General features: G+C 52.8%; 1 protein-coding gene across 1 annotated transcript; it reads right to left on the reverse strand.

The window, feature by feature from the left end:
• Positions 1-172: 172 nt before the first annotated feature.
• Positions 173-12,187, reverse strand: PBK (PDZ binding kinase). Its single transcript, XM_074864643.1, has 7 exons — positions 12,124-12,187; positions 8,635-8,725; positions 7,942-8,084; positions 5,939-6,108; positions 4,413-4,542; positions 2,877-3,053; positions 173-710 (listed from the first exon to the last, which is right to left on the reverse strand). Exons 1-7 carry the CDS (start codon positions 12,170-12,172, stop codon positions 505-507), a joined length of 966 nt encoding a protein of 321 aa, XP_074720744.1. The 5' UTR covers positions 12,173-12,187; the 3' UTR covers positions 173-504.
• Positions 12,188-13,819: the final 1,632 nt, after the last annotated feature.

Raw genomic sequence — 13,819 nt, forward strand, 5'->3', positions numbered from 1 at the left:
TGATTCTGTGTAACAGGCTGCTGTGTTAGGAAACCTCTTCTTCGAGCGTGGGGCTGCTCTCCCTTGGTAATATTCTCCTCCCACCCGGGGTCTGCTGCTCTCACCCACCCCAGGAGCACAAATACTTCACACAAATATTTACCTGCACATACCTGGTAGGGACACACACTCCTTAAGAAAAGAAAAGCACCTCTTAAAATTTATTTTTAACATCTCGGTCACAAAACTGTTATTAACTCAACACAAAGACAGGAAAGGGTTTTAAAACAGCTGTAACAGAACAACTAAAAGCCAAAATATTGAACATAACTTTAGGCCCTAAGTGGGGGTGGGAGGGGATTGCTCTAGGAGCAGAGCAAGCTGCAGTCATCTAAAGCCTGTCCTTAAAGCAGGGGTTAGTGTTTAACGAGTTTAGGCTCTGGTTTTAAGTACACAGAGCATGTTTCACATACTAGAAGGATAAATGCCACAGGAGTAGCCTTACTCTAAGTCAGATGGATGCTTTTACTCCTGGGGCAGACTTGCCTCCAGGGCTTCAACGATGGCCGTGGCTGAGGGCCGCGTCGTGGGGTCCTCACTGGTGCAGACAGAAAAAAGGTCGATCACGTGCTGGTAGGACTGGTCCAGTTCATCCATGTTGAGGGCTGGGCGGGTTCCCAGGGCTGCGTAGTATGCTTCCTCGTCAAAGCAGTCTTCATCAAAAGATTCGTCTAGAAAAGAAGGTGGCAAAGGGGGTGGGAAGGGTCCCTGGGGGCATGGGGCTTTGCTCCCTGGCTGCCCCTCATCCATCACAGACTGGTTTGGGTTGGAAGGGACCTTAAAGCTCATCCAGTCCCACTCCCTGCCCCGGGCAGGGACACCTTCCACTAGCCCAGGTTGCCCAAAGCCCCGTCCAACCTGGCCTTGAACCCTTCCAGGGAGGGGGCAGCCACAGCTTCTCTGGGCAACCTGTGCCAGGGCCTCACCACCCTCACATGGAAGAATTTCTGCCTTAGATCTCATCTAAATCTCCCCTCTTTCAGTTTAAAACCGTTCCCCCTTGTCCTATCCCTCCCCCCTGATCAAGAGTCCCTCCTCCCTTTCCTGTAGCCCCTTTCAGTCCTGGGAGGCCGCTCTAAGGTCTCCCCGGAGCCTTCTCTTCTCCAGCTGAACCCCCCCAACTCTCTCAGCCTGTCCTCACAGGGGGGTGCTCCAGCCCCCCGAGCATCTTCGTGGCCTCCTCTGGCCCTGCTCGAGCAGGTCCATGTCCTTCTGCTGTTGGTGCCCCCAGAGCTGGACCCAGCACTGCAGAGGGGTCTCACCAGAGCGGAGCAGAGGGGGGAATTCCCCCCCCCTCACCCTGCTGCCCACACTGCTCTGGGTGCAGCCCAGCACACATTGCTGGCTCACAGGTAGTCTTTCACCCAGCAGCACCCCCAAGTCCTGCCTTGCAGGGGTACGGTGGGATCTGACCTTCGTGTTAGCTTTGCTATTCTTTGTTAGCACTAATTACTGTCTGACATACATCATTACTTCCCCTTTGGCTTAAATTGCTTGTTTTGAAGCTGTATCTACCCCAGTAGAATAACTCTGAGTCACCCCTGCAGAGCTGGCTGGGAAAAAGCTCTGCTGCCAGGAGGTGCTGAGAGCAGGAGAGTGAGGAAAAATCCCCTGGCTGCCTGGAGACCGACTTAGAAAACACAAGCCAGCCTGTGGGTCTGTGCCAGCTCAAAGGCTGGAGCAAGAGTTTTCCCAGCACAGCCTGTAGGATTTTTAGCCTTGTATCACTCCAGGGCTCAGATCTGCCTGCAGGCAGCTGTAGCATCCCCTGCCCATCCTGTCTGCTCCGTGTAACTAAGCAAGGGGGTGGCCAAGAAGGTCAATGGAATTCTGGCTTGTATCAGCCATAGTGTGGCCAGCAGGGACAGGGAAGGGATTGTCCCCTTGTACTTGGCACTGGAGAGGCTGAATATTGAGTTCAGTTTTGGTGCCCTCAGTACAAGAAAGGCAAATTCGATGCTGGAGCATGTCCAAAGCAGCAGCTGGTGCAGGGTCTGGAGCAGAGGTCTGATGGGGAGCAGCTGAGGGAACTGGGCGGGTTTAGTCTGGAGAAGAGGAGGCTGAGGGGAGACCTCATGGCCCTCTCCAACTGCCTGAAAGGAGGGTGCAGAGAGGGGGGATGAGTCTCTTGAGCCAAGGAACCAGCGCCAGGACAAGAGGGAATGGCCTCAAGTTGCACCAGGGGAGGTTTAGATGGGATAGTAGGAGAAATTTCTTCCCCGAAAGGGTTGTCAAGTGTTGGAACAGGCTGCCCAGGGCAGTGGTGGAGTCACCATCCCTGGAGGTGTTTAACAGATGTGTAGATGTGACGCTTAGGGACAGGGTTTAGTGGTGGACTTGGCAGCGTGAGGTTAATGGTTGGACTCGATGATCTTAAAGGTTTTTTCCAACCTAAGAGATTCTGTGATTCTATGACAAATCTCCACTTGGGTGCACAGGAGGTGCCCAAAGCAACTCAAACTGCTTCCCCGGTGGCAGCAGGTGCTTGGCAGCCGGGCTGCAGCCCCACGCACCCTTGGTCTGGGCCCAGCGCTTCCTTAAGCTCCTCCTCAGCTGCCTCAAAATATTTTTGTGCACTGTTTCAAGCACGATGTCACTTTTAGGCTTCTCTGGCCATATCATTTCAGTGGTATCTCAACAGCACCCCCCACACGGCTACAGCCTGGCAGGTTGCTCCTACGCTGCTGTGAGGTGACGCAGACCTTTAGATGGCTTCCAAGGGAAACCTGGGATTTTGGGGGCATTACACACACTGGAAAAAAAAATCAGTTTTACTAAGAGGAGAGAAAGCATTTCTAGGAATAGAAGTCGCTCACCAGCAAGGGATAGAAACAAACCTTCATCATCGGAGTTATCGCCCAGGTTGAAGTGTGGCACGGAGAGAGTCATCATTTCCCAGAGAGTCAGCCCAAAAGGGAAGATGTCGGCCTTGTCGGTGATGACGCCATCATCCTCCAGAGCCTCCTTGGGCTTCCAGGGCTCGGTGCCGATGTAGTATGCCTCCGGGTTGCTCACTGGAAGGAAACAACACGTTAAGGACCGTGGAGAAACCTCCGGGAGGAGATTTCAGAGTGGAGTGTCTGAGGCCGCGCGGAGCATGGAGAGAACCCGAGGCCAGAGCGATGCTCTGTAGCTTAACCCTGTTTTGAGACACCCTGCAGTGAAGAAGTGAGAAATTACCCGTGTTTTACCCAGGTTTTTCCCTTCCTCAGCTTGGCCCCCCACCCCAGGGAAGCAGGACAGGGGTGACAGCACTCAGGGCACCCCCTTTTTGCTGGACAAAGCCAACCCAGCCTCGCGAGGCTCCATCAGCCTCCACCACACGGTGCCTCCTGCCAGCCACGCAATCCTTCTCTTTTCTTTCCTCCAGCCCCAACCAAGTTCTCACCACTTTGTTCAATTTAACGCCTCCTTGATGTTAATTAGCCCTGGGAGAGCTGAAGCAATTGACGAAGGAAGCACCAGCCCTGACTCGATCAGTTATATCCCTCTCTCAATTACAGGCCCTGCTCCCAAGAGGAGGGGGCCAAGTTTCCCCCCAGCTCTCCAGAGCTGTCAGCAAATCTCAGCTGGTTGAGAAACTTTCCTTTTTTGCAGGGCTGATCTTCAAAGCCCAGCCTGTAAGGAGAAGCCAGTGCTGAAATCCCTCGACACTTCACAGACCGTTGCGTTTTCATCCTCGGCTGCCGCACGGACAGGGACCCAGCACCCTCCCTGTCGCTGGGTGCCCCTTGTCTCCTCAAGACGACAAGGAGGCAAAGCCAAAACTCAGGGCTGGGCTGGGAGAGGACTTCTTCCTGTTAAGCCAGGCCAGAAACTGATACTTTAACCACACTCCTCTCAGGGAGATTACGCTGGGGCGCTGCCTCCAGCTCTCTCGCTCCTTATAAAAGGGAACAGCTACTAATAAAAATGTAATAGAGCAGCTTTATAAATTATGAGGCTGTCGCAGGCCCAAGCACTGTGTAAAGCAGCGGAGAAAAGCATTCTTGTAATTAACCCAAACACATTCCTGCTGTTCACAGCCAAGCCACGACGCCATTAGACATCTGCTTCTCATTGACGTGAAGTCTTTAGAACGCTCGCAGTTGGCTCGCGCTTCCTTTTAGCCCTGCGAGAAAGATTCATTTATTTAACTCTCTGGCAAGAGCATCTCCTCGACAGGGCCTGATCCAGAACCCCTCCTGCCCACCGGAGCGTGGAAGGACACCGGAGAGATGTCACAGGTCTGGAGGGTTAAAGCTGGAGATCCCCTTCACCCACGCAGGGTGCAAACCACGGGCCAGTCCTTCCCTCCGAGGTCACTCTGCTCCCGGACCCAAATTCTGGAAGCCACCGGGCATCCAGATCCCTTTCCCGGCCGCCCGACCTACCAGTCATGTTCTCATCCAGGGGCAGGGACACTCCCACATCGCAGATCTTGATGGCTTCAAAGTCACCTTTAACGACCACGTTTGAAGACTTGATATCTCCGTGGAGCAGCTTCTTATCGTTGTGAAGATACTGAGAGGCAGAGAGGAGCTGTTACCACCCGCTTTCAGATACAGCCACAGAGAGGCAGGAGCAGCCATCGGATTTGAACAAAGCACCAACTTCTTAATCTTTAACATATTCAGCCTTAAAACTTCAAGGGTGGGTCAAGACCTCCCTGTAACCCATAGAAAACACAGGGCAGGTTGTTCTGCCCAGTTTAGTTTTGGGGGCTTACGGTTCCCTTTTGGTTTAGACGCAGCCCCGCTGAGTCTCCATTTCCCCTCCTTTTTCCCTAAACAACCCCAGGAGGTTCACAAGCAGCACCGGGTAGCAGCCACGGGCATCAGTGAACCATTCTCCCTGCCCAGACCAGCTGCCTGGCGCAGCAGAAAGGAGCCAGCAGCCAGCCTCCTCTCTGGCTAGCAAGCAGGGCTAGGAGGTGGCCCCAAGGGAGGGCAGCAGGACGTTTGGGTGGCTGGAGAGCTGTCTGGAAGAGAAGGATCTGGGGGTTCTCATTGACAAGCAGCTGAACAGGAGCCAGCAGTGTGCCCAGGTGGCCAAGAAAGCCAACGGCATCCTGGCTTGTGTTAGAAATAGTGTGACCAGCAGAAGCAGGGAGGTGACAGTCCCCCTGTGCTCTGCACTGGTGAGGCCACACCTGGAGTGTTGTGTCCAGTTTTGGGCACCTCAATCCGAGAGAGATCTCGAGGGGCTGGAGCGAGTGCAGAGGAGGGCAACGAAGCTGGGGAAGGGCCTGGAGAATAAATCCTGTGAGGAGCGATGGAAGGAGCTGGGACTGTTCAGTGTGAGGAGGAGAAGGCTGAGGGGAGACCTCATCACTCTCTACAGCTCCCTGAAAGGACATTGTAGAGAGGTTGGTGCTGGTCTCTTCTCCCAGGGAATTAGTGACAGAACAAGAGGGAACGGCTTTAAACTGCAACAGGGGAGGTTCAGACTGGACATGAGGAGAAAATGTTTCCCAGCAAGAGTGGTCAGAGAGTGGAATAGGCTGCCCAGGGAGGGGGTGGAGTCCCCATCCCTGGGTGTGTTTAAGGGCCGTTTGGATGAGCTGTTGGGGGATGTGGTGTAGGGGAGAACTTTGTAGAGTTGGGCTGAGGGTTGGACTCGATGATCCCAAGGGTCTTTTCCAACCTGAATGATTCTGGGATTCTGTGAAAAACCCCATTGCATCTCTTTTTTGTATCACTTCAACCTCAAGCTTCAGGGCTCAGTTTTCACCTGAGTCTGTACAGCACCCAGTAAAAAAACAAAAAAACAAAAACCACTGAAGGCTCGTACGAAGCATCACAGCATCTGCTCTCCATCTGCCTCGCCCGGCCTCTCGCACACCAAATTCATTTGTTTTTCCAGTGTCACCAGTGTGGACAATTCCACCCAGACCAGTTACAGTTAATGTTAAACATACCTTCAGCCCCCTCGCCATGCTCAAGGCAACCTTGAAAATCGTGGCAGCAGGGAAAGGGCCCAACCGCTCCGCGCTTCTTTCTTCGATTAAGTCACTGAGAGATTTTTCTCCTCCGTACTCCATGGCCAGACACATGCTTCCGTCGTCGGCCTCGGTGAACGCACGGTAACCTTCCAAAAAAAATTGATTTGTTACAATCCCATTGCACAAATTCCCACTGCCCCTTCTAGATGCTTTGAACATCTGCTTGGGGTTTTATTATTTATATTTATGCTTTCCCCGTGGGAAGTCAAGACTTATTGGTGCGTTTCATTGTGAAAAAGTGATTATCAGTTATTTTTTTATTAGGTTCTTATCATCAAAGATCTTTCTATTAAGGAAAAAAGCATCCTCCTTAAAGTGATAACTTAGGTGAAGTACTGTTTGTGACAGTAACTTGATTAGATTACATGTCTAATGCCTTTTTCAATATTTTTAAAAATATTTTTTAAAGTTTTTATTTATTTATTTCAATATTTATCCTCTTTACTTTTTCCATTTCAAGATTTGGAGTGAAACTGACCTTTTAACTGGCAGTTACAGAGAAACATATTTCCCACAAAAAAGAAAAGATTGGAAAAACATTCCCCTGTGTGAAATGAGGCTGACAGAGGCCAGCCCGATGGACCCAGAGCACTCAGGGCTGGTACCCAGGTGCTTTCTTGGCAGCTGTAACCAGCCCCAAACAAATTCAGAGCCCAGAGTTGGGGGCGGGGGGGGGAGACCTGACTCGTGGCTTTGCGTGGCCCTGCAAACCTCGTCGAGGTGAAGGAGAGCCCGCAGGCAGCCTGCTTGTTGCTTCCCAGGTCAGCTTTGCACCCTGGGCCAGGCAGGGGGTGTTCACCCCAATCTTTGTGGGACAGAGAACCAGGAGAAAGGAGGGAGGAGAACGGCAGCAGATCTGCAGGCCTGACACCTCCAGCCGCAAAGATAAAAAGATAAAGGGCAGGGGGATGTTTGGGAAAGCCAAGCCCTGGTCTCACAGGGGCCATTTCACAAGGTTAAGACTAACATGTGTAGGAAATGTCAAGTAAACTTTCTTCATCCATGTTTTTACTCCTGTCTGTACACAATACTCTTCAGGTGGAGTTATAAATGGCAAACTCTTGCACAACGGCATAGCTAAAGTCTTATCCCATAAACGATCTACAGCACCTTTTACAAAACGAGCAGTGAAATGTTTGCAATGTGGAAGGTCGAGACTATCTCTGCTGGCCAATCCCTGCCAGAAGCCAGACTTGCTATTTTAGGGATACAAAGTTCCTTGCACGCATATTTCTAAAACAAGTGACCGTGCCGAGATAGTTCAAAGCACAAATAAAAGGAAAAACTCAGACAAAGCTGCTGTTCTGACTGGCAGGAGAGATTTTAGACAAGATAAGAGCAGAAATTAAACACAGACTAAAGCAGCTTCTCAAAACATTCCAGAGCCAAGAGCGTGACAGAGCCTCGAGTGTCACCCACAAAGGTGTGTCATCAGGGTGGGATCAGGAGCCTTATTCCGCACAGGGAAACCCACCCAAATATTGTTGAGATATCACTTGTCCTCTGCAAAGTGACGGTGGCCTCTCCCTTCCCTGAGGCCACAAGCTGAAGCTGGGCTGCAGGTGCCAGAAAGCTGCAGCGAGGCACCTCGTGAGCCCCCCCGTAACCATTTCTGTCGGGTAACTCACCCAGAAAACCACCTCTCGGCAACTGACACTGATCTCAACGGGCAACGAAGCCCCAGGGGGCATCTTCTGCCACCACCTGCGTTGCCCCGGCAGCCCAGGAGTGCTTCTAAGTCCCCAGCACACCGAGCAAGACTTAAAAATTAATTTAAGAAGGTCCACGGTGGGTCTGACTGACCCATCTCTGAAGTGTAAGGCCGGGGCAGCACTCAGTGATCCTCCCAGCCATCACACCCCGGGGCTCCGGACCTCCAGAGCCAGATGGTGGCTCTGACACCTTAATTTGTAACTTACCCACAATATTTGGGTGCTGGAGGTTTTTCAAGATCTTAGCTTCTTCCTTCAGTCTCTGCTGATAGATGTTTTGCCGGCCCCCGTTGCATTTGGAATTAATTTTCTTCACAGCCCACGGGGAGTGAGACAAACCTCTGGGAGATCTGCATGGGAAAACCCACCCGGGTCAGAACCGCTCTGTTTGTAAGCAGCACCACAGTCAAAGCTCGCACAGGTCACCAAGGAGCTATTCTGGAGAGAGTCAGCCTTTATTTTGTGAAATTACTAAAGAATAATGCTAAAATAAATGAAAGTCTGCTCACGTGCACACCGAGGAGGTGCATAGTAACGCCTCGCCCATACACAGTGCTCCTCTGTCAAGTTTTCAAGCATTTTAGAAAAGATTTGCACCAATTCTTATTTTTAGGTGGAGGAGCCGAGGCTCAGGGCAGGGCAGAGGCAGGAATGGACCCAAAATACCTGAATTTCAGGCCAGGGAAAGGCTGATGGAATTATCCCCAAATGATGGGCTCCCTCCCAGCACTGGTACCTCCAGCAACAGGGAAAAGCTGGAAACTCCCCAGCAATTCCTCGACTCCGTGTCCATCTGGAGGTTGGTGACTGTGGCGTTTTCTTGCTCAGAGCTCACTTTCCATCCCCTATTTTATTCTAGTAGACAAAAAAAAAAAAAAAAGAAGCCAAGCCCGCACGTACCTTTTCATCAAGTAGACGTTGACCCCGGTGCCGTAGCCGAGCTTCTGCATGAAGGGAGAGGCTGGGATGGTGACAGACACTGGCCCCCCATCTACAAAGAAAAATAAAATAAAAAAATAAAAGAGAAACCCAGAGCCGCTGTATCAGGTTTGCAAGGATTTGGTAGCCAGGGGCTTCTGTGAGGAGCTGCAAGAAGCTTCTCCTGTGTCTGAGAGCCAACGCCAGCGGCTCTGAGATGGGCCTCTGGGATAATATATTTAAAAAAGGGGGGAAAAAAAATAAAAGCTTCAGCTGGAGAAAGGAGTGAGACTATGTGAGAGAAACAACTGTGCAGCCACCAAGGTCAGTGAGGAAGGAGGGGGAGGAGGTGCTCCAGTGCCGGAACAGAGATTCCCCTGCGGCCTGTGATGAAGACCACGGTGAGGCAGGCTGTGAGGTCCACGGGGACCTCACAGATCTCCACCCACAGCCCATGGGGGACCCCACGCCGGAGCAGGGGGATGCCCCAAGGAGGCTGTGACCCCGTGGGGAGCCCACGCTGGAGCAGGGGAGGAGTGTGAGGAGTCCTCCCCCTGAGGAGGAAGGAGCAGCAGAGACAAGGGGTGATGAACTGACCACAACCCCCATTCCCCGTCCCCCTGCGCCGCTGGCGGGGAGGAGGGAGAGAAATGGGGAGTGAAGTTGAGCTGGGGAGGAAGGGAGGGGTGGGTGTAAAAGGAGAAAGCTCTTAGAAGGCTCTTTATTTAGACACTACTAATAATTGATAAATAGATATAGTCTTATAGGTTTAATTAATAGGATACAGGTGTTCAGAGAACAGCACTGACAGTCCAATGCCAACGCTGCTCATTTGTCCCCCACGCTGCCCCCCTGTAAAAGGCAAAAGCTTTTAGAAGACTTTTTATTAGGATATAATTATATGTAGAGAATAATTGATCAATAGATATCGTCTCCTAAGTTTAATTAATAGGATACAGCTGCTCAGAGAACAGCACTGACAGTCCAATGCCAACGCTGCTCATTTGTCCCCCACGCTGCCCCCCTGTAAAAGGCAAAAGCTTTTAGAAGACTTTTTATTAGGATATAATTATATGTAGAGAATAATTGATCAATAGATATCGTCTCCTAAGTTTAATTAATAGGATACAGCTGCTCAGAGAACAGCACTGACAGTCCAATGCCAACGCTGCTCATCTGCCCCCTGTGCAGCCCTCGCCATGGCCGGCTTAAAACCCAGTCACTGAATTAACAAAAATTAATCCTGGGCATTAAGTTTTAGACATAACAAAAGATGAGAAATAAGCGATTAACTTAAAGTAAGCAATTTGGAAAGGTCAGGCATTTAAAGTCAGACATCGATTAAGTATATGTTAAATAGCACACCTTGAGTTTTCTCTCAGAAGTCTAAAGGTGAATTATGATGAAGATTGTATAAGAGGAGAAGTAACTGTGGAGACCAAAGACAGCACCAATGAGCAGCGACTTCAAAAGAGGAATTGGAATGGAACGATGAGAATTAGCTGAGACTGAGGGAATTAATGAACTTTTGAAATTGATGAAGAATTGGGAACTGAGAGTTTGTGCAGAAACGCCAAAGACTTTTGTATTGTACAATGTCGTGTAAAATCGTACGTACAGAAGGTGCTTTTTGTTAGTCCCTGCCACTCACTCTGGTGCTGGCCCAGCTCTGAGTTGTTAATAAATCCAGCCTAGAGGTACCCCCAGTCTGGCGAAATCCTTTAACAGTGCGGGGAAGGTGTTTTTAAGATTTGGGTTTATTTCTATTACCCTGCTCTGATTTAACTGATAATAAATTTATTTCCCCGCATTGAGTCTATTTCAGCTGTGAGGGTAATTGGTGAGGGATCTCCCTGGCCTTATCTGGAAGGAACTGAAGGAACTGATGCCTCAAACACTCATCGACACAGAAAACCTCAAGGACAAACTGTGGCCTTTGTGATTAATCTAAGGAATGTCCCCCAGGGAAGTGGAGCCTATCGAAGGGTGTGTCCCCGCTCCCTGGGGGTTGTGTTGTCAAACTCCTCAGATAAACCTCAAAGGGGGAAAACTTGGGCTGAGTGAAACCAGACGTTCAGGTGAAAGACCCGAGAAGAGGTGAGTGTTCTGCCCAGGAGCTGGATGATCGCTCAAGAAGCAGGAAGTCAGCAAAAAATCTGTGGGAACTGAGGAAAAAATAAAGGTTGTGGGGGCCAGCACGACCACCGACTCAACTTGATGAGGGGTTGGTGCACCCCATCGCCCCCAAACACACACAGAACCCACACTCCACCTTTTCCTCATCTCTCATGCAAATGAGTTCATGGAAAACCCATTTCTCCTCGTCTAGGATGCAAATCAGCTGGTAAAATGAACTTAAAAGGCGACAGAAAACGTTGCTGGGTGTGCACACCCCAACCCCCCAAGATTACGGGACCTGAGACAACGCTGGAACCTGGGGTGGGGATCCCGATTCTTTGACTCCTTCCCCCCTTCCTTTTCTTTCCTTTCCTTTCTTTTCTTTCTTACAGATTTATCCATAAGAGACCACATCACTTACTGTCCTTTTCCAAGTTTAAGCTGTTTCTACTGCAAGTAAAACATTTTAACTTGTCGTTTGGTGTCATTTCACCTTAATTTAACCCGAGGGGATCACAAAGCCTTCACGACTCCCCAGGCTCCCAGTCCGGGCCGTGACAATATCTTGACCCACGAGCCTTTCGTTATATTTTTCTCTCCAGCTGAGGGGAGCGACAGAGCAGCTTTGGGGGGCACCCAGCGTCCACCCACAAATCCCAGAATCATCTCAGTTGGAAAACACCTTGAAGATCACCCAGTCCAACCATAAATGACCCCATGGAGCCGATCGAGCCGCAGCTTTGATGCTCTGATCACAAATTGCGTTTACGATTCTACCCGTGCGCTGTGCTGCGGGGAGTTTGGATTTTCAGAAAATCTCCTTTCCAAACTCTCTTTCCCCCAAGATTTTACCAAATTCAGACTCCACCGAGCTGTCGGCACCGCCCTCATTAGGTTTCTCACCCAGGACAACTCTCCGTGAAGCGCTGCGCAAGGTTTTACGCTTGAGCCTGGTCTTAGACGCAGCTTTTTGGTTCCTAACTACTCTCCGGGCTCAGCAACTCTACCGGGTTTAGCTGGGCTAGAATTAATTTTCTCCACAGCAGCTTGTGTGGGGCTGGGGTTTGGATTTGTGATGAAAATGGTGGCGATAACACAGGGATGGTTTAGTTACTGCTCGGCGTCGAGGCCTTTTCTGCTCCTCCCGCTGCTCTGCCAGCGCCTTGGGAGGGGACAACTGTCCCCCACTATCCCCAGGGACATCCCAGACCCTACGACTCAGCAATAAACCACCACACCCGCCCTGAGAGGGCCCTTTAACACCCATCGCCTCCCCACGGCAAAGCAAAACCTTCCCTTTCCCTGCCAGACCCCCCTGGAAATATTGAAGCTCCGCGGCTGATCGCGCCTCACCTGGTTTTTCCCTGTGGGGCAGGTTGTTCTGAGACTTGAAGGCTTCCATCGCTGCGACCGTCCCCAGCCCTACGGCAGAGGAAAGATTTTTATTACCCCTCCACCACCAAAAATGCTGGAGGAACCCCAGAACGGGTCTGGGGGTGGCTCTGAAGGGGTTTGGCAAGTGATGGGGTACCAAGGGAAAGAGTTTGGGGGGGGTGGGCAAGCGTCCCCAGGCTGCTCCCAGCAGGACAGGGACACACCCCCCCCCGGCCCAGCACGAGGACTGAGGGTCCCACCTCGGGGGTGCTTGGGGGGACCCCAGGTTGGGGGGACATAAGAGAGGACTCCCGGGTCCCACCTCTGGGGTGTTTCAGGTTGGGGGGGGGGGGGGGGGGGGGGGAGGCAGGAGAGGAGTCCCAGGTCCTACCTTTGGGGGTGAGGGGGTTGTTCCAGATTGGGGGGGGGACTGCAGGCAGGAGAGGAGTCCTGGGTGCCATTTCTGAGGCGGGAGGGGGGAAGAAGTCTCAAATTGGGGGCGTGGGAGGGGGCAGGAGGGGACTGCTGGGTGCCATCTCTGGGGTGGAGGGGGCGTCCAAGATTGGGGGGAGAAACTCCTGGGGGTGGGGGGTGTCCCAGGTTGGGGGGGGGGCAGGAGGGGATTGCTGAGTGCCATCTCTGGGAGTCGGGGGGGAAGTCCCAGATTGGGGGGGGTGGGAGGGGGCGAGAGGGGACTGCTGGGTGCCATCTCTGGGGGTAAGGGGGGGTCCAAGATTGGGGGTGGCAGAAGGGGATTGATGGGTGCCATCTCTGAGCGTGAGATGGGGAGTCCCAGGTTGGGAGGGAGGGCAGGAGAGGACTCCTGGGTGCCATCTCCAGGGGTGGGGGGGGTCCCAGGTTGGGGACACACACACACACACACACACGACTCCTGGGTGCCATCTCTGGGGGTGGAAGTCCCAGCCTGAGGGCGGGGAGGGGGCATAAGATGACTCCGGGGTCCCACCTGTGGGGGTGAGGGGAGGGTGGAGCGGCGCCGGAGCCCACCTCGGTGAGGGCATTCCCCCCCCCCCCGCCCCATTCCCATCCCCATCCCCATTCCCCCCCAGCCCGTCCCGCGACCGTTACCCGCCGCCGCCGCCACGGTTTGAATTCTGAGCGCGGGAAACCGCTCCCTCGCCCCCCCCAACCCCGCGGCTACGGCGGCTGCAGGCGGCCAAACCACGGCGGAACGCGGAGGAGGGGGCGGAGTCAACGCCGGGGGCGGGGCCACGTGGGGCGGGGCCTAAGGGGGGGGGCTTGGGGTGGGTCTCAGGGGGTCCCCAATCTTTGGGGAGGGGGAGTTGAGAGGGGTGTAAGGGTCCACAAATGGTTTGGGAGGTCTGTTGGGGGTCCCCAAGGCCTGGGGCCGGGGGGGGGGGGGGGGTGGAGCTGTGAGGGGTCCCCGGGGCTTTGGAGGGTGTTTGGGGGGGCACCAGGGTGTTTGGGGGGGTCTTTGTGGGGTTCCCAAGACTTTTGGAGGGGTCTCTGTGGGGTCCTCAAGCCTTTGGGGGGGGGTGTCACTGGAGTGCAACACGTTCCCCAATCCCTTTGGGGGGACTTTGTGGGGTCCTCAAGCCTTTGGAGGGGGTCTCCGGAGTGCAGCAGGGTCCCCAAGACCTTGGGGGAGGATTCCATGGGGTCCTCAAGCCTTTGGGGGGGGTCTCTGTAGGTT

This window comes from Strix uralensis, chromosome 3, assembly GCF_047716275.1.
Source record: "Strix uralensis isolate ZFMK-TIS-50842 chromosome 3, bStrUra1, whole genome shotgun sequence".
Taxonomy (NCBI): Eukaryota; Metazoa; Chordata; class Aves; order Strigiformes; family Strigidae; genus Strix; species Strix uralensis.

What these genes read in the sequence shown, in the direction of transcription:
- PBK (XM_074864643.1), bottom strand. Translation starts at nt 12,172, where the DNA reads ATGGAAGCCTTCAAGTCTCAGAACAACCTGCCCCACAGGGAAAAACCA. An exon ending in GCCCCACAGGGAAAAACCAG is followed by an intron (nt 8,726 to 12,123) that starts GTGAGGCGCGAT and finishes TTTTCTTTGTAG; the next exon opens with ATGGGGGGCCAGTGTCTGTC. An exon ending in GCATGGCGAGGGGGCTGAAG is followed by an intron (nt 4,543 to 5,938) that starts GTATGTTTAACA and finishes TCTGCCTCTCAG; the next exon opens with TATCTTCACAACGATAAGAA.